Raw genomic sequence first — 19595 nt, forward strand, 5'->3', positions numbered from 1 at the left:
AACCTGTGTTTGCCTCCTTGCATGCCTTGCTCCCAAGGATCTCACATTCTAATAGGGTAGTCCTCTTATAAATACTGCATGTACAATACCTAAGCAAAGCACGTGACGGTCATCTGAAAGAGAAATGTATAGGGAAACCAGGATATCACAGCTTCTATAAGAAGACCTGAATTCAGCACCAGCATAGTCCAAACTGTTGCTCAACCTCCAGCTCATAGACTTTCTGGTCTATACTTGACTTGTAATTGTCCGGGGATTGCATATTTGAATTCTTCATCTTCCGTGCTTTCGTTATTCTGCCTCAATTCTCATTCTGCTTCTCCCCCCAACCCCTAACCTAGGTTCTTGTTCTTTCTGAATTCTGACCCTGTTCATCTACTTATCCCCCCCTTTTATCCATCTGCCTTCCCAGGGGCATGTTGATCTTATTATTGTCCAGTCTACCCTCAAAACCATGCAGCCTTTCTATTCGTCCTTCGATGCCCAAGGAGACCATGCCATCAGAGAAATGATGACATGATTTGCACTAGACTTTGTTTTGGGAGAGGGAGGGCTGGGCAGGTCACCAGCCTCACTTCTCCTCCAGAGCCATCTGAATCCAGTGACCAGATATCCCTCAGGATGACTGGAGATGACCCAGAATGAGGCAATTGGGGTTAAGTGACTTGCCTAAGGTCACACAGCTAGTGAGTGTCAAATGTCTAAGGTGAGATTTGAACTCAGGTCCTCCTGACTCCTGCACAGGTGCTCTATCCACTGTACCACCTAGACTCCAAAGAAGAGTATTTAAGTGGAACTCTATCATCTACCTACTTATTCTAAATTCTTAGACACTGAACCCCACCTGTGTACTTGGAACCTACTTCCTGCTCTCCTACTCAGTTCAAACCCCTGTTCCCTGAATCTAAATATTCTGAATTTGCTTCCTCCCAGACCTTCCTGCCTGATCTAAACCACTGACATTAGAGATGGTCTGCTAGTCTGACCTCTATGGCCTGCCCGCTTTCTCAAGTCTATACAATACTCATATATCCTCTTAAAACTTGCTGCCCCACTCTCCCCAAAAAATTCTTTTTTGCTTTCACATGGACTTCTGAATATTCTCAAACCCCAGAAGCCTAGATCCTAGGCCCATTTTTGGCCTGTTTTTTGATACCTTTGTCTTGTCCCTCACAACTTCACAGAAAGGAAATGTAACAGCATGTTTCGGAAACCAACTTAAGAAGTTCTTAATTTCTGCTTCTTTTGTCACCTAACTCCTTGCCCACTTTCTTATGCCCCTGTTTGTCTAGTTTTATCCTTAGAGGAGATCATGGACAATAAGTTGCTTTTATCCTTCATGGTAATATTTTTAAAAGCGTCCCCTCATTCTTCTCTTCTAGTTAATTCATCCCTGGTCCTTAAACGTTTCTTCATATTTTTTTTTTCTAGTTCTTTTTACTCCTAAACAAGACAAATTGCTAATCACTTACCTCAAATTAATAGACTGGAGGTGCTTTTCCCATTTGGAAAATGACACTCTTGCCTTTAGGAAGAAAAGTAGCCAGAAATAATTCTAAAAGGAATAATTGGGTCACAGGAGGTTATCTCAGCTGAATCCCTAAACCATGGTATAAAACAAAGATAAAACAGTTTTGTACATGCCTACGCAAGTTAGAGCCATGGGGTTATCAACGCACAGCCTAATTTAAGTGCAGAAAGATGGATTTGGGGGGTAATGGGTCTAACAGTCTCCTCTGGGACCTTAACCATATGAAATTCACCATGAGTGGATTTCCTGTTTGCCTTCACATGATTTCCTGTAACACTACTACTTCTCTCCATGCCAAGACTTGAAATTCTTTCCAACATTTAACATCAGAGCTCAAGAACGTGAAATATGCACGTATCATTTCAGATTTCTGTCATTTATATTTGACTTAAATCAACTTTAAAACTTCCTTTATGTGGCCTTTTCTGTCTAGACATTTTTTTAACATACACAGAAAGCAACCACAAAATTGTAGTTTCTCATTTGTGCCAACTTTTAATAAGAGAATAAAAAAAATTTTTTTTCGATCATCTTACCACTCACTTTTGTTTACAATTTTTTTTCACATGAACTAACCTATGCTGCTGTCTAGCCCACAAGGAGAATAGGGTAATTTGCATTTTACTGTATAAATAAATATTCTTTTAATCTGTTTCTCCAATCATTCAGTTTAAAGTTCAAGTTATTAACTATGAGAGGTCCATGGCATCACAGGTCTTTCTCTGTCCTTGTTGTATTTGTAATGCATTTTGTTATTTCTGTATTTTTGTAATATTTATTTTTGTTGGACACCCATTTTGGGGTAGAAAATTGAAAACTTTTTTTTGTCTGTCAGAAGGAAAATTCATGCTTACCTGGACTGTTAAATAAAAGATATGAGGGCAAATTATTTACCCATTTTACATTAATCATTGCAGTTCTTGACTCTACAGGTAATCATGAAACAGTTTTTTCACATATAAACTCCTTACACAAAATCTTTCAGTGGCTCCCTATTGCCTCTGGGATGAAGATCAAACTTCTTGAAGTAGTATTCAAAGTGCTCCAAAATCTGGCCCTTACCTGTTTCTCAAAGATTGGGTTTTATAGTTTTCCCACCTTAAGAAAGCTTCAGTTTTAGCATGACTCGTGCTTATCATTGACCACGTGTGCTATATGCATTCCTGCTTCTATGCCTTTTTTTATTCCCTTTCCCTCTTCTACCTATTTTTTCTAAACCCTTCCCTTTTGTTGAGGTCAAGCCTCAAGTCCTACCTGCTTCTGTGAATCATGCCCCAGCCATCCTGTTCCTCGATGATCTTTCCTTCCTCTGAAATCACAAAGCACTTAACTCAATATATCACTCACTTGGCATTCAGCATATTTTACCTTGGGTTGTCATCTATTAAGTTCTTGCTCTGAGCAAAACATTGCACTAGATGCTAGGTATAGAAAAATGAAAAATTATATAATTCAGGCTTATCGTCTTTTAGAACTATAATGTGTATACCAAAAATAGCAACCAACAGTAGAAGTTAGGAGGAGATTAAATACATGAGAAAGTTAATGAAGCGTGAAAGATTTGGAAAAGAAAGTACTATTTCTAGTTTTTTGTTTATTTTTTTGAGGCAGTTGGGGTTAACTTGCCCAGGGTCACACAGTTAATAAGTATCTTAGGGCAGATTTGAACTCAGGTCCTCCTGACTCTAAAGCCAGTGCTCTATCTACTGTACCACCTAGCTACACCTATTACTTATAATTCCAAGAATCACCAAAGGCTTCATTGATAGAGGAGGAAATAACAAAGAGCCTACACAGCATAATTGTCATCTTATTGGACCACTCAGTTCCATGCCTAAAGTGGGAAAAAGCTGATAAGACAAGTCTCAGTTTTACAATGAAGTACACCCTAGGACACCTAAGCTTGTGAGTCCTTCAATTCACTTTGATGAATAACACCTCCTTCCCCTAGAGTTGAATCAGTTTCTAGTAATATTAGATTATATCGCATTAACTTATTGCTTCTTTGAATCTTCTAAACTACAACAAACCTTTATTTGTCAAGTGTTCCTTCAATATAATTCAACCCATTCCCCCTGTCAGTATAAAAATTTCTTCTTGTTATCTTAACTCCGTTTTTCATAGGCTTATTAAAGCATTATCTTCCTTTTGTTCAAAAATATTTTCTCTTTGAGAGATGTTCTCTGTTCTTTCCATAGACCGGAAGTGTGGAAGAGTCATAATAATAATAAAAAAAACTTCAGTGAACATCTTATCTGGCCCTATTATTTTACAGACTAAGAAGCTGAGGTTCAAAGAGGTTACGTGACTTGTCCAAGGTCACACAGGAAATTGAGGGCATCATCAGGAATAGAACCCAGGTCTAGAACTCAGGTCATTTGATCTGCCTCTGGGTCCAGTGCAGTTGCTTGCTCTCCTCACTGCTTTATATATTTGTTCTCTTCATATATATTTTCTTTGTGGAATCTCCCTGCACAACATAATTAATATTTATCATCTAAAACTCTTATTGAAGAGATAATTTTTTTCTCAAAAAAGTTAAGCATCTTGCTTAATTCAAAGCAACAAAAAATATTTTGTTCCTGTTGCCTTAAAGAAAGAAAGACAAAAAAAACCCAGCCTCACTCTTCAGTGGCTGTTGGCTTTCACATTGAAACCACTGGAATGACTTCTTTGTTTGAGGCTGCTTTGGTGGTCCAGCAACATTGTGTACTCACTGCTGGCTGGACAATAAACTGCATTCATGTATTCCTCAGTAGCCTCCCCTTTCCATACTACCAACCTCAAATGGAGCTTCCATTACTGTGACAGTTTCATCGTTAATTAGACTCCTAGTCTCCCATTTGTTTGATATTAAATGTCTTAGAACAAGATGAGTTAATAAATTAGCACAAGGCAGGCTGCCTGGCCACTGAAATGTACCGCTGTGCTGTGGCAGTCAGAGGGCAACCCTCTTGTTTGATCGTGGGGGGAAGTTTAATCCTAATTGACCACATGGGAGTTCCGTCCTGTTAAGGTTCAAGAGAGAGCACAGCGGTGGAGCCTGGTTTGCTTTGTACTTGTTTCAGTTCCTAATTTTCAAATGGGCAAGCCCAGAGCCCTGGGAGGCTCATTTCACACTTGCAGGGTGAGGGCCCTTTGCCAAGGAGTGTTCTGATGTGCTGCAGCTAATCCGGATGACGGGGTGGTGAGACTGTAGCAAAGGGACAGGTGCAATTACCCTGCTCCAGACTGGGAGGCTGTGGGTGGAGGGTGGCCCTCTCACTGAACAAAGATGACCTAGGATGTCTATGGTGGATAAGCCTAGACCATCCCCCCACCTCTGCCTGCCTTTGCTGTCATAGTGGCCCATGTTTCTAATGTTTGCAAGGGGACTCTTTGTAAAATTCTAAGTGATTTAAATAAGCAACTGCCAAAAAGTTTTGTTCCCACAGGCAGTGCAAGGAATGAAATAACACCAAAAACATATCCTGGTCTTTAAAATTAAAGGACAGAGCTGGATGATCTCCAAGCTCCCACACACATATTTGCGTATGTGTATACATATACATATATGGATGATCTCCAAGCTCCCACACATATATATGTGTGTCTGTACATACGCATACATACATATATGTGTGCATGTATTACACACACATACATATATACTTTCAACTACTTTCAAAAAGCAAGAGGAAAACAGCAATGAAAAAATTCATTGATCAGGATCCCGTTTTATTGTACTTATTTCATGGAAATAGAAATTGAGACTTTTCTCTTGTAACCCACAAAGCATCTCTTCCCCTCCACCCTCCCTTGGACCATAGAGAAACAACTTTGGGTAAATGTTATAACTAATAGCCGAAGTTGAAGACTACTAAGTCACACTTATCTAGAACTATTTTTGTCTTTATAGGATAGATATACCTTACTTTTTAGTCTGTTTTTTGGGGGGGTGGGGTTCCATAGGGTGGACCTAGGATTTCATCAGTGTAGGGAACTCCTGGTGGAGAAACCAGCCCATTCCACCTATGAAGTTCAGTATCTCATCTGTAACTTGAAAAATTGCCTTAGGCTCTGAGAGGTTAAATGACCCTAGTTACATAACTGGTATATGTCAGAGGCAGGACTCAAACCAGACTTTTCTGACCCAAAGGACAGTCTTTTGAAGTGCCAAAGACTTTAGTGGTGGTCTTAGTATTCCAAGTCTTCGGTAGTTATGACTGCTGAGGAGATGGGGGCTACAATTCTAGCAGAGGCAGTTGCCAAGTCACGTTTCCACAAGGGTCACTCTTCTGGACCCTGAGCGGCTCTGGCGACTGGGCTGATGGCAGGATTGGTGGTCTAAGGGTTGCTGTTTCTAGGGCTTACTGGCTAAGCAGAGATGGTTACTCAGTAGTTAGTGTTAGTGGTAGTACATCACACTGAGGTGAAACACAGACTAAAATTAGAGGTGGGGATGCCTAAGAAATCCCAAATAAATCTCCAATAATAACAATATTGATAGAAAGAGTAACAAAATTGTTGAGAAAATAATATTTCATTCATTTCAACACACTTATTTCATTGATGTTAAATACCATGGTAAGCACTAGGAGTCAAGAGATGAAAAAGGACAGTCCCAGCCCTTTAAAAGTTTACATTTTGATAGCTGGATACAACATAACCATAAATAAATTACATGAATTAGGGTATGATAAGGAAAAAGAGACAAAGATAAAGTAGTTGAGGACGATTTAGTTAGAAGGAGAAAATTTGAGGAGAGCACTTTCAGTTGGGGCTGTTATGACAGAAAACTGACCTCCTCATATTATATAAGAAAAGAATAAATGCAATGTATGTATTCATCAATATTTTAACTCATATTTCTGCTTGTTATAAATAGTAGTGAGATGGCTTTCTTAAGTAAGATCTTATACCTTGATTTCAAGTTCTGGATCTCTGCTGTGAAACGCAAGAATGAAATTCAAACATGGTTGTGGCAATTCAAATGGATTTCTATCCTATGGACAGTATTGTCATCACAGAAACATAAATCTAATATCCTCATTTTGTGTACGTTGAGTGCTAGGACATATGTAAGTAAAAAAGCAAAGTGTCCCATTACCCATCCCAAAGCTAATTGGTAAGGGGCACTGTTTTCAATGGTGATGATGAATACAGTGCTTTGTGTGTAGGGTGGTTTGGAGTTGGTGAGAAAGGAGAACTCTTCAGTCTTGTGTTCTCTTGAGTCTCAGAGTTGCTTTGGGTTCTGCAATCACTTTGAGTGCTTCTGGCTTCCAACTTCAAGAGAGAAGATGGAGAAACCAATCCCATTCCCTGTTCCTTTCATGTTTTCCCAATGTCTTTTCCTTCAGCAACCTGAAGAGAAGTCAGGAAGACCCACACCTTGTACAGGGCAAGGCATTGCTCTCTACAACTGAGGAGAAAAACCCATGGCAATTGACTTTGGGACTAGGGTTATATATATGATGAAACCAAGGTCCACAGAAGGGAAGTATCTTGTCTGATTTCATACAGATTGTTAATGACAGAGCTAGGGTGAGAATTTAATTCTGTTGATTCTCACATCAGGACACTTTTTACTTTCTTCTTAGACTAAGTCACAAGAGAGCATCACATGTAAGCAAGTGACTGGCCTCAATAAATGGATATGTATATGAATCCCTAATTAATTTATTTGATCAGTCTTTACTCCTGCTCTATATACATAGAAGCACAGAATTCTTGAGCTGAAAAGAGACTTTGTTGTTGCTTTCAGTTGTGTCTGACTCTTCGTGACCCCTTTTGGGGTTTTCTTGACAGACGTGGTTTGCCATTTCCTTCTCTGGCTCATTTTACAGATGAGGAAACTAAGGCAAACAGGGTTAAGTGACTTGCCCAGGGTCACACAGCTAGTAAGTGTCTGAGGCCAGATTTGAACTCAGGAAGATGACTCTTCCTGATTCCAGGCTCAACATTCTAGTCATGGCTTCACCTAGCTGCCCCTAAAAGGAACTTTAGCGACTATTTATCTAACACTTTTATTTTATGAATGAAGATATATTTTCTGTATTACCTGAGCTGAGAATTTTTTTCTGTATATCTAATTTCACAAGCCATAGGTTTGCCATTATTTATATATTTTTAAGGGTTCATCCAGTGGAAAGAGCACTGGATTTGGAATCTGAGGACCTAGGCTCAAATTCCATCACGTCACTTAACTACTTAGGGTCAAATCGTTTAACTTCTCTGCACCTCAACACATCATCATTTGTACAATGAGAGTGTTAGACTAAATGACCTCTATAGAACTTGGAGCTCTAAATCTTTGATTTTTATAATCTTATTTGAAAATATCTGAGTGTCTGGGATATCCAAGATGTCTGGGATATCTGAGACCACAAGTGGCACAGATATGTATTTGGCCTCTGACCTGATATCTTTCCTAAATTTTTATTCTAAATGTGATGTCTCATGTGGTAGATTTATTTGTTGTCTTGGGGAAAATGTTATATGATAGTTGACATTTAGAGAGCATTTTAAGATTTACAACTAGGTTCTAATTAGTGTGACTAATGAATCCCCTAAGGTAGTCCCATGCATTTTAATTTTCGTTATTTGTAGTTATAATTATGAAAAATATGGTTGTTGGTTTCAGGCCTGTGGAAAAATGCAGTGCCATTTCAAATAATGCTGCTACTCGGTCAAAGAGTAGGAAGATTCATTATTTGCACTAATTGAGACGAAGCTGTACAAACTATTTTGACGCCTTATCTCATCTAATTACTCTCAATAACCATATGTGTTAGGTAGTGCAAAACCTAGTATCACTATTTCATATTTAAGGAAATCAAAGCTTAGGCTAACTGGCTTGACCAAGATAACACAGCTAATAAATGGTAGACCCAGGATCCAAACTAGTCTTCTGACATCAAGTCCAGTGCTCTGTCTGCTATATCAATTCTCTTAGCCCATCTATCCATTCATTAAATTGCAGTTCATATTTCCCATTAAAACATGTAGCATTTCCTTGCATTGAGACTTTTGTGAAATCATTGCTGAGGTTTCGTCTCTGAAATAGGTAAAGATCATTCAGAATTCTAAATTCTATTTTTCCATTTCTTATTTTGCATCTGGGGGACAAATGATTTAGAATTATAGTTTTATTGGATTTTTTTAAAACACCTCATAATAAAAGCAAAGGAAGCTATAGATTGGTACAAACTTTCTGGAAAGTAATTTGGAACTCTGCCCCAAAAGACACCAAATTGTGCAAACTTCTAGCCATACTACTACTTACCTGTACTCCAAGGAAATCAAAAAAAGGCAAAAAGACCCATATGTACAAAAATATTTACAGAAGCTCTTTTTTGTCATGGTAAAGACCTAGAAACTCAAGTGGGGATGGGGTCCATCAATGGGAGAGTACATGAGAAATTTATGGTTGTGAATGTAGTAGAATACTATTTTATCATAAGAAATGAATAACGAGGTTATTTCAGAGAAACTAAGGAAGATTTGCTTTTTAAACAAAGCGGAGTAAAAGAAGGTTTTAAAAAATTTCTTCCTGCAAGATAGATTTGTATAATTGAAATAGTAATTGTCTCAGGAATAACAAACTTTTGCTCTACTCTTCATGGACACATTTCCTTAATGAGTATAGGGATGGTTCTCTAAGAATTATTTGTCCCCCCCCCCCAAGGGTTCTGATTGTTCCAACAAACACTGTGTATTTTATTTTAAAATTTATTGATATATTTTGTTTTGATACAACAGATACTTCCTAATATGCATAACCTGTCCTTATTTCTGAGTACACTCCCTGAAAAACAGATTATCATTTACTGACTATACTCCCTGAAGTATAGGACAGAAAGGAGGAATGTGTCCCTTGACTGATAGCATAATACTAACATTGACCGTTATACTTTACCAGAGTTTTGTGCCCTCTCACTGTTGACATTATATTGTTATGGTTATTATTCTTTTGGCTCTGCTCTTGTCCTTTCACAAGACTTCCAAGTTTTTCTGAATTCTTCATATTCATCTTAAGTTAATGGATCGTAGATTGAAAGACAGAAGGGACCTTAGAAATTAACCCCCTCACTGTAAAGATAAGAAACTGAAGCCCAGAGATGTTAAGTTGTTTATCCATGCCAGTTCTAGTAATCATCTGAGGTAGGGTTTGAACTCAGGTCTTCTTGACTCCAAATTCTGTACCATTTGTATCACATCACATTTACTCTCTAGTAAAAATTCCAGTATATTCATACATATAGTTCAGTTATTTCTCAATCATTGGGCACGTATTTTGTTTCCAGCTTTGTACCTTGACAGATAATGCCACCATGACCATATTTGTATGGACATTTTTTAATACTATCAATACCTTCCTTTGGATATAACCCTGATAGTGGAACCTCCAGACCAAAATATAAGAGTGGCGTAGTAACTTTCTTTGAGTAATACCAAACTATTTTTCAGATAGGCTAAACCAATTCACAGCTCCACCAGCAATGAATTAGCATGGTCTGTTTTCCTTCAGCTCCTCCAACAATGATATAGTGGGTACTCTGGAGTTTGGAGATGGGAGCAGTTATTACAGAATTCTTTAGAAATGTATAAGGTTATACTGAAACTGACACAAAAGACCTCCAACATCAGATTATCATTTCCCTGACAGTCTCAAAGTTTCTTAAGTGTTGTCCAAAATTCCAGAAATCATGTTTGAGATGATATTTTTAAAAATGGTATTAGGGGATATCTGAATGATCTTTTTAAAACTTCCTGCCCCCAGAGCTTACTATTATTACAAAGTAATCAATTTTTGCTAGGCACAAGCTCACTGAAGCATTGGTTTTTAAAATCTAGAATCATTTGGACAGAAAATACCCAGAGGAAATAAAAGGTTTCTCCTCCCCCAGTCCTTTTCTGTTCAAGGTTCTGTAGCATCCATAACAGGATTACCTTCACCCAGAAGCTAAAGTGCATGTTTCTGTCTTTCCTGGAGTGCAAGATTATTCAGGCTACATCAGAGCATCAGGCTACATGGCTGATTTATGCTGGAGCTCCGACAGATTCAGAATATTCTCTTAGACAGGGACATGTCAGGAATCTGGCCATGACCAGCAGACCAAAGTGTTCTTTAATTAGCTCCAGCTTTGGAAAAATTAAACCTTTGTTTTTTGGTTTTTGTTGTTTTTTTTTTTTCTAGTGGATTTCAGATACCGGAACAAGCTCACAGAAACCTCAGGCAAATGTCTCTTTGCCTAGGTTGAGAGTACTTTTTTGTGGTGAATTATAGTATATAATATACACTCATGCAACCAAATCAAACCTGCCCTTCAAAGGTGGCCTGATGGTTCATTTTGCTGCAAATTTCTGAAATCATTTCTTAGAGTCTAAAATATAGTCGTTTTATGGGGGCTTTGTATTTATTGTTTTAGGGGGGTTATTAGTAAGGGTAATGCTGACTTCTATGTTCCTGTTCATTTATAACCTAACTGGCAGGCCCCCTGCCATGTTCTTGATGAAGAAGGCACAATTCTGACATATTCCTGGTTGCCCCACTCAGGGGTAGGGGTATCTGCAGCAACTGCCTTCTAAGTCTCTTTTTCGAAAAAAAAAAAAAAAGACATGGGCTAAATTTATGAATGTGAAGAAAAACAACCCTTAACCTTCTCAGTCTAGACCTTCAAAATTTTTGTCCACTGTGGCAACCACAGCAAACCACCTTATCCTTTTCCCACTTACCTGACTTTTCTGCCCTAAGGAACAAATTGGAGGTATAACATTTCCTTTTTCCTAAATGACCCTGGTTATTGTGAGGGCCCCTTTGTTATTATGACATGATGGGAACCACTGGAATTTGGATAAACATCAACTAATAATCTAGCCAAGTAATTAATTAACATTCTAATTCTGGGATTCTTTTCACAGCAAGTGAGAAGCAGATGGTGGTTGTGTGCAAGGAGTCCCCAAAGGAGCATCTCCAACCTTTTAAGGACAAGCTAGAAGTGTTCTTCCAGAAAGGTAGGCAGGATGTTGCTCAGATATTGTATATCCTCCCAGAGCAGTTACTGTGGTCCAACCTTCACTTCTGTCACTGGATATTTATACCCAGCTCCAATCACTCTATTTCTACATCTTCCTGCAGCTTTCCTGAACACCTGTGTACATAGTTAATATGAAATTAATTTGTGCTTGATTTATATCACCTTTTTCAGTGTTCTTAGATCAGAGGTCCCTACCCTTTGCATCATAGATCCCTTTGACAATCTGGTATAGTTTACGGACGCCTTCTCAGAAAAATGTTTTTGAATGTATAATATAAAATATTTTAGATTATGAAAAAAATGAATTATACTGAAATATAGTTATCAAAATATTTTTAAAGAGGAAAGAAGTTCACAGGTCTTAGTTAACAAATCTTGTTTAGGTCATTTTAATTCTATCCATTTGTCCCCACCCTATTTCTTTCATTCTTTGATAAATTTAAAGGAGGGTCCATGTCTGCTTTTTCCTGGGAGAGTAGATTTAGAGCTTTAAGGGACCTTTGGGGACATCTAGTCTAATCTTAGGCCTATTTAGCAAAAAGGAAAACTGAGGCACAGAGAGTTTAAATGATTTGTTATGTGCTTTATGCTGTGGGTGCTCATTTTTACTTAAAAAACTGATTCATTGGAAGTCAAATAAAGCTCTTCCAAGCAGTCATGCGCTTCATTTACATGGTATGAATGGTTTAATTGAGAATTCCCTTTCTGACTTCTCTGAATTTCATCAATTTGAGGATTATGGATTTTTTAAAATGTTTGTCCAACTGTACTCAGAAAAGCAAAATAAGCCAGGTGATATCATAAAGGGAGTCAATTAATCACAAATATTTTTGAAGCACATACTGTGTGTCAGGTACCATGTTAAGAACCAAAGATACAAAGACAAAAATGAAACGGTCCTTTAGAAGGACTTTATACTCTGATGGGGAATGTGTACATATGTAAACATGTATGTATAAACATACATAAAATGAAAGCAAGGTAGGTTTGGGAGAGGGGACACAAACATCTGGGAGAAGAATTAGAAATGGCTTCCTGTAGAAGGTAGCACTTGAGCTAGATCCACAAGCAAAACCAGAGATTCTGAGAGGAAGAGGTGAAGGAGGCCACTCCAGAAATGGGAGATAGGTGAAACAAATGCCAAGAAATAGGTATCCTTGAGACCTGATGACTTCCCTCTTTGAAGTTCTCAAGCAAAGACTAGCTGACCATTTGTCAGTAAAAGTGAGGATTCCTTTCTTGGATGGTTTGGATTTGAAGGATGATGAGATCCTTCCCAACTCTGTATGATTCCATGAACACTGTGCGGATTCCTCTCTTGGATGGCTTGGATTAGAAGGATGACGAGACCCTTCCCAACTTTGTATGATTCCATGAACACTGTGAGGATTCCTTTCTTAGATGGTTTAGATTAGAAGGATGAGGAGATCCTTCCCAACTTTGTATGATTCCATGAACACTGTGAGTATTCCTTTCTTGGATGGCTTGGATTAGAAGGATGATGAGATGCTTCCCAACTCTTTATGATTCCATGAATGCTGTGAGGATTCCTTTCTTGGATGGCTTGGATTAGAAGGATGAGGAGATCCTTCCCAACTCTGTATGATTCCATTAATGCTGTGAGAATTCCTTGATTGCTTATGTGTGAGGAAAGCAAGAGACTGTAGTTCAATTTCAGATATATCTTTCATAGAAAAGTAAATAGAAGTGAGACTTACAAGACATAGTATTCTATTTAGAAATATCACTTGGGCACCTACATTATCCATAGTGCTGACAAAGGAAGAGAATATTGTTCATTGTCACCAGTCTGCCAGTACCTTCAAAACCACGAATGTAGGATTTCTTGTTTTCTGGGTTATTTCCTAATCTGATTTTTTTTTTTCAAAATTTAGCCAAAGAAAAGCATGAGAAAAAGAAAAAAATTCTGCTTGCATTTATCTTTGCTAGAAAGCCAAAGGAAATGAGTATATGAAACTTTGGTGAGCCATCAACCGACCCTTGCTGATTTTGAATCGGCCAGCATGATACCACACCATAAACAGGAGACTGCTCATCAGGGTGAATCCATAAATCATGACCAACAGTCATTGGAAATTGGCAGAATTTTCTGTGTGAGTCAGAGAAGCTGGATACTGGCTGTCTCTTTTGATGGGGAAACATAGCTGCGATGTCCCGTCATATTAAGGGCTTTTCATAGTAGTCACCGAACAAATTAAAGCTTTACTGTGACATCCTGCAAATAACTCCATCAGTTTACCATCCTGAAATCTAAACAATGAGACTAATACACAGACATTCTGTAATCATAAAAGACATGGCTAGATGGCATAATGGATAGAGTGGTGGACAGTCAGGAAAAGATGAATTCAAATCCTACCTCAGACACTATCTGTGTGACCCAAAATAAATCACTTACTCTCTCTCAGTCCCAGTGTCTTCATCATTAAAATAAGTTTAATGATATGTAATAACTTACGTAAAGTGCTTTGCAAACCATAAAGGACTATGTTAACACTAGCTATTACTAATAAAATAATCATCAAAGAAGCTAGTTTTCATATGTGATTACTAGAAGCTGTCTTTTAACTTAGTTATAAAAACTGACCTTTTAAAAAAATCTTTTTTCCCCTAAATTACTGATGGCTTCCTTTACTTAAAATGAGATCTTAAGACAAAGATTAATTTGTACTTAGATTTAACTTGTATTTGGAACGGTAAATATTCTAGATTTATATTAGTAGATATCTGTATTGCCTTCTCTCTGGTGATCCCATTAGCATGTAATTTATTCACATTCTAAATAGCATTTTTTTTAGTTCTCTGTGCATGCTTTTTTAAACGTTTGCTCATTTTTCTGGAAAAGAAGAGATGTATCTGTTGAGATAGATCCTTGACAATTAGTAGAATGATTTTGAAAGCCACAACTTAAAATTATGTGTTAAAACTTCCATTTCACTGAACTATTTTAAATTTTTATTCTATAATAGACATAACATAACATAACATGATAGAATAGCTTCTTAATGTTTGTTGAGTTTATAACCCAAATGGATTTAGGGTCTTTTGAACAATATGATTTCAAGAAGGATGATGGGATCTAAAGCTTACAGAGAAGATGCTAAAGGCCACTTATTTCAACACCTTCATTTTACCAGCAAGGAAACTGAGGCACAAAGGGATGAAATGGCTTACCCCAAGATCACATATGAATTAAGTAATAGAACAGGAGCTAGAACTCACATCCATTGATTCCAAATCCAGATGGCTTTTCTACTGCACAGTTCAAGTATTCCCCCATTTCTTAGAATTATATACCAGAGTTAGGAACACAGAGTCTGGTGCTGTCATTGTGGTAAGACGAAGTGCTTCCTTCAGTTTGTATGGCTTGGTTACACAGAGCAGCCTGCTGGGAAGTTTGTATTCCATGATAGTTATTATCACTCATAAAATCTTAAGCAATTGAGTTCTTTATGCTTGAGAAGTCACATGAGGTGTGACTCAGTTGATTCACGGAAAGGCTTATTTTTAGATGAACTGTAATTCAGTTCTTCTAACAATCATAATGATTTAATTTTTCTTTTGTAAATCATATCCTGTTGCCACACTTGAGTGACGATGGCGTCTTTGAACTTTACTTTATGTCTTTTATTGGCCCTCCCCTTCTCCAAACACCCTTAAATAGCCTCGTTTGATGAAACTGCCTTACTCCTACTTAACTAATTTCATTCCCCAAACAGAAGTGAAAGTATTTTTAATGGCAACACTTACCAGAGTTGCACTCTTCACAATATTTGACCTTTCTTCTCGCACATTTCCCTTTTCCATTGTGTTCTTTCGCTTGTTCCAATTTACAGCTCAGTTCAGGGTCAGCTTGTGAAGGCATTACTTAAGCTCTGGGTTTCCCACCCTCAGATCAAACATGTTCATAACGATATAGCCCTCAAAAATGTGATACACACATTAAAGTTTCCCATAAACCTGGCAGGGATCCTGTAATTGAAAGAATCCACAGTGAGGTTGATTGGGTCCCAGGTATGGCTCTTGTAGGTGGTCTTTTCATGCTGTTAAATTGGTCTTTTGTATTTACAACTCTAGCAGGGAGTAGTAACTGAAGTTGGAATGGACTAAACTTATTTTTTTTTTTGTGGATCCTAACATTAGCATTCTCCCACACTTCGTACTATCTCATTTTCTATTATTTTTATCTGACATATTGCTAATGGAAATGATCTTTAATGGTACAGAGTGTCCCAAATGTCTTAGTACAGTTTAAAGCAATTTAAACTTTCATAGCTTAAAACCACACTAAGACTTCTGGGACAAGCTATACACATAGCTTTGGAATTTACTGAACTATACTTATTCTTGTTTCTCAAACCAGTCATTTGGAGATTTTTTTTTTTTTGATCAGCAAAACTTTCTTACAGGTGTCCTTAAATTCCAGATAATATGATGCATAGGGGAAATGAAAATAAGATACAAGGTATGAGCTATCCAATACCTCCTACATAGAAGAATAAAGAATTACATAAAACTTTGAGGAAGGTCTAGAACAGGATAGTAACAATAAAATATCTGATTGCTTTACTTTTTGGTCAGATCCATTCTGAATCCATTTCTGCATCTTATGTGAATCACATGGCCAGACTCAAAGGAGTGCCTCACAGTCTTCCTCCAAATAGTTAGAAGATAAAATATTGTCTTGGCTCATAACCTGGATGATTCGGCATTTCTCTCAGGTGGCTTACATTTAAAAGAAATTAATAAATAAGTGTTGAATTGAATTAAATGCTAGAAAAAGTATATTTTTCCCCTGTACCCTTCATTGCTGTTAAAAAAAAAACCCAGTAAAGCTCAGTGAGCAATCCACCCAATTCAGATTATTTGGAGAGTAAGACCATTCACGTCATCTTCAAATATCGAGGTACTTGGAGTTCTGGGAAATGCAAAGGAAGTGAGGAATTCAAGATTCAGAGCCATACAGTTTTGAACATAGTCAAATGTCCAGAATGAGAGTTTGTTTTTACTCTGATGATTTGTTATAAGGATGTTTTTCTTCTGGTTTTTTTTTTTTTTTTTTTTTTTTTTTGAGGAAAGGGGTAGACAGAAGAAAGAGAGGTTAGTAATGATGAAAGAGAAAGAGAGCCATTGAATCTTTTTAATGCATGGAAGAATGAGACAAACAATTATTAAACATCTACTATGTACCAAGTGCTATACTAAGAACTAAGGATAAAAGAAAGACAAAAGACAATCCCTCCTCTCAAGGAACTCATAGTCATGTCAAGGAGACAAGATGCAAATGACCATGTAAAAACAAGCTATATACAAAAATCAGCTAGAGATGATCAGTGGAAAGAGGAGCTAGCATTAAAGTGAATTAGGAAAGGATTCATATAGAAAGTGGGATTTTAGCTGGGTCTGGAAGGAAGCCAAGGAAGCTCAGAAGGAAAGAGGAGGGAGAACGTTCCAGACACGAGGGACAGCCAGTGAAAATGCTGAGGTGGAAAATGGAGTGTGGAATGTGAGGAATGTCAGAGAAACTACAGTTACTAAATCTCAGAGTATATAGGGGTGAATAAAGTATAAGAAGACTGGAAAAGTATGCACCTTTATAATATTAATATTATTATTTGTAATATGATATATCATTTATAGGTTATGCATTTATAATATATTAGATAAAAACATATTTATATTGTTCATGGTTATACAGCTAGTATATCAGAGGCAGGGCTTGGACTTAGGTTTTCCTGACTCAGAAGTGTCTTCATATCTTAGACAATGCCTTGTACTATCCTTTTTAAAAAGGAATGCCACCTATGAAAATAAATCTAAAGATTTTAGCAACATGGAAAATGAAGCAGATGGCAGCCCAATTATCACTAACATTATTGTCAGGGATATGGGCAGAGGGAAGGATAAGCAGCAGCAATGATTTCAAGAGGCAACAAAATAGGTCTCTATGACAGTGGAGATAATAAATTTTGATCATTTGGTAACTGAAGCATTGGAAAAGCATTCCTTGGAATGATGGTGAAATGGCCTTAGACCTTTCCCTGAAAGGACTAGTTTAAACAAGTAATTCTTAGAATTTTCTGTCAATGACCCTCTTTTACTTTTGACTCCATTTTCTTTTTCTTTTTACTATCTCCATTTTTTTATTCTCTTGAGCCAAAAATCACTTTCCTTTTCATAATCTCTAATCTTCTCACATACCTCCACTCTCCCTCTTTTTCCTTTCTTGATAGAATGTAAACTCCTTAAGATCAGGAATAGTTTCCTTCTTTTCTTTATTTCCCCAGGACCTAGAACAATGCCTGACAACACAGTAGGTATTTAATAAATGCTCATTGATTGATTAAATTTTCCTTTTTTACTTGCCATTGAGAAGGGGGAGGGAAGCTTTCAGAGCACTCATTCTTCTCTTCCATCCTAAGATTGATTTAGCAACTTGGTCTGATTCTTCCCTACCTCATTGATTTAATACAAGTCCAACAGAATATGACCAAATCCCTTAGTCTATCTAAACAGACTTCCTGTGTACCTAGTTGAAATGCCATTCACTGATTGATTCAATGGAGGTGTCCAAGCCTTGTTCACACCTAGTTCTCATCATGTTCACTGGATGATCAATGGAACAGACTTCTGAGGTCATCTCATCTAAATTTTATAGACTTGGAAACAGAGTTCAGGAGAGGATTAAGTGATTTTCCCAAGGTCATACAGATATTAAGAGTGAGAGGTAGGATGTGGACTCAAGTCCTCTGACTCCAGTGCCATTTTTTTCCAGTTTTTCCCATATTGTAGAAAAGCTTTTATTTTTCTTGTTTTTACCATGATATAACTTCTGCCTTCCCCCTTCCAAAACCTAACCAAACAAAAACAACTACCACATGCCTTTAAAAAAATTATTGATGTGTTTTGTTTTTATATTACAAACATTAACAGATTACCCTCACTCCATGAAAGATCTCCTGTAACAAATTAAAACAATTTCAGTGATCTCATCTGAAAGTGCATGCAGCAATTCACATATGTAACACCATCCAATGCTTCTTTTAAAAGATTTGTTTTAATTGACAGAAATCTACTTTCTCTCCCTTCCATCTCTCACCCTATTAGGAAAAGAAAAGAGAGAAAAGAATTCCTTGTAACAATTATCCACAGTCAAAGAAATCAAATTCACTCATTGGTTGTATTGTATGTATATATCTGTATGTAGCTATATATACACATATGTGTATAATTTACATATACAAATATATTTCTGCACTCCTCTTCATCAGGAGAAAGTTTCCAAATTATTAAATAATTAAATCTGTCTTTAAACAGTGGTTTAAACCATGGTTTGTAGTTGTATTCATATAGTTCTTGAGTATATTCGATAGGCATATTTCCAAGTATTTTATACATCTGTATTTATTTTAAGTGGAATTTCTCTATTCTTACTGGATTTCATTGGTATTATATTATATAATATTAAGTATTATAAAATGAGTCCATGCACATCATCACCATTTTTATATATTTTGTCAGTTTTATTTTCTGTCCTGCAAGTTTTTTCAAATTATTAGTTGTTTCAGGGATCAAGTATACCATCATACTATCTGCAGAAAAACGTTCATTTGGATGCTTCTTTGCCTGTTCATTCACGTTAAGTCTCTCTGTGTCTCCTGGAAATCATCCATTTCCTCAAATTTGATTAATTAATTAAATAAAAATTCCAATATTGTACAGTTTGCAAAATGATAAAAGAATGAATCTTACCAAATTCTTCCATTGTCAAAGATACGGTCTTAATGGATGAACCATGGAGAGGTACAACAGAAAAAAGAAGAAGATCCCTAATGAACATTGATATTAAATTATTATATTTCAATTTAAATGATTAAATTGTCAATAATGGTTTGTTTTTAAAAGCTATTTGTTAGGACATAAAAATTAATAGAACAAAATTTAAAACTATGTAAAATACATTTGTTTTAGGTTTTTAAAATATTTTGCTTTTAGGAAACAATTCATATAATGCTGTGTTCTAT

General features: G+C 36.8%; 1 protein-coding gene across 2 annotated transcripts in view; it reads left to right on the forward strand.

The window, feature by feature from the left end:
• FMN1 (formin 1) overlaps positions 1–19595 on the forward strand; it is a 523482-nt gene that overhangs the window by 428446 nt on the left and 75441 nt on the right. For both annotated transcript variants that reach the window (XM_072623605.1, XM_072623606.1), the window contains one exon: positions 11435–11527. In XM_072623605.1, coding sequence (XP_072479706.1) covers positions 11435–11527 — 93 coding nt within the window. The remainder of the gene's footprint in view (positions 1–11434; positions 11528–19595) is intronic.

The sequence above is a fragment of the Notamacropus eugenii genome, chromosome 7, assembly GCF_028372415.1.
Source record: "Notamacropus eugenii isolate mMacEug1 chromosome 7, mMacEug1.pri_v2, whole genome shotgun sequence".
Classification (NCBI taxonomy): Eukaryota; Metazoa; Chordata; class Mammalia; order Diprotodontia; family Macropodidae; genus Notamacropus; species Notamacropus eugenii.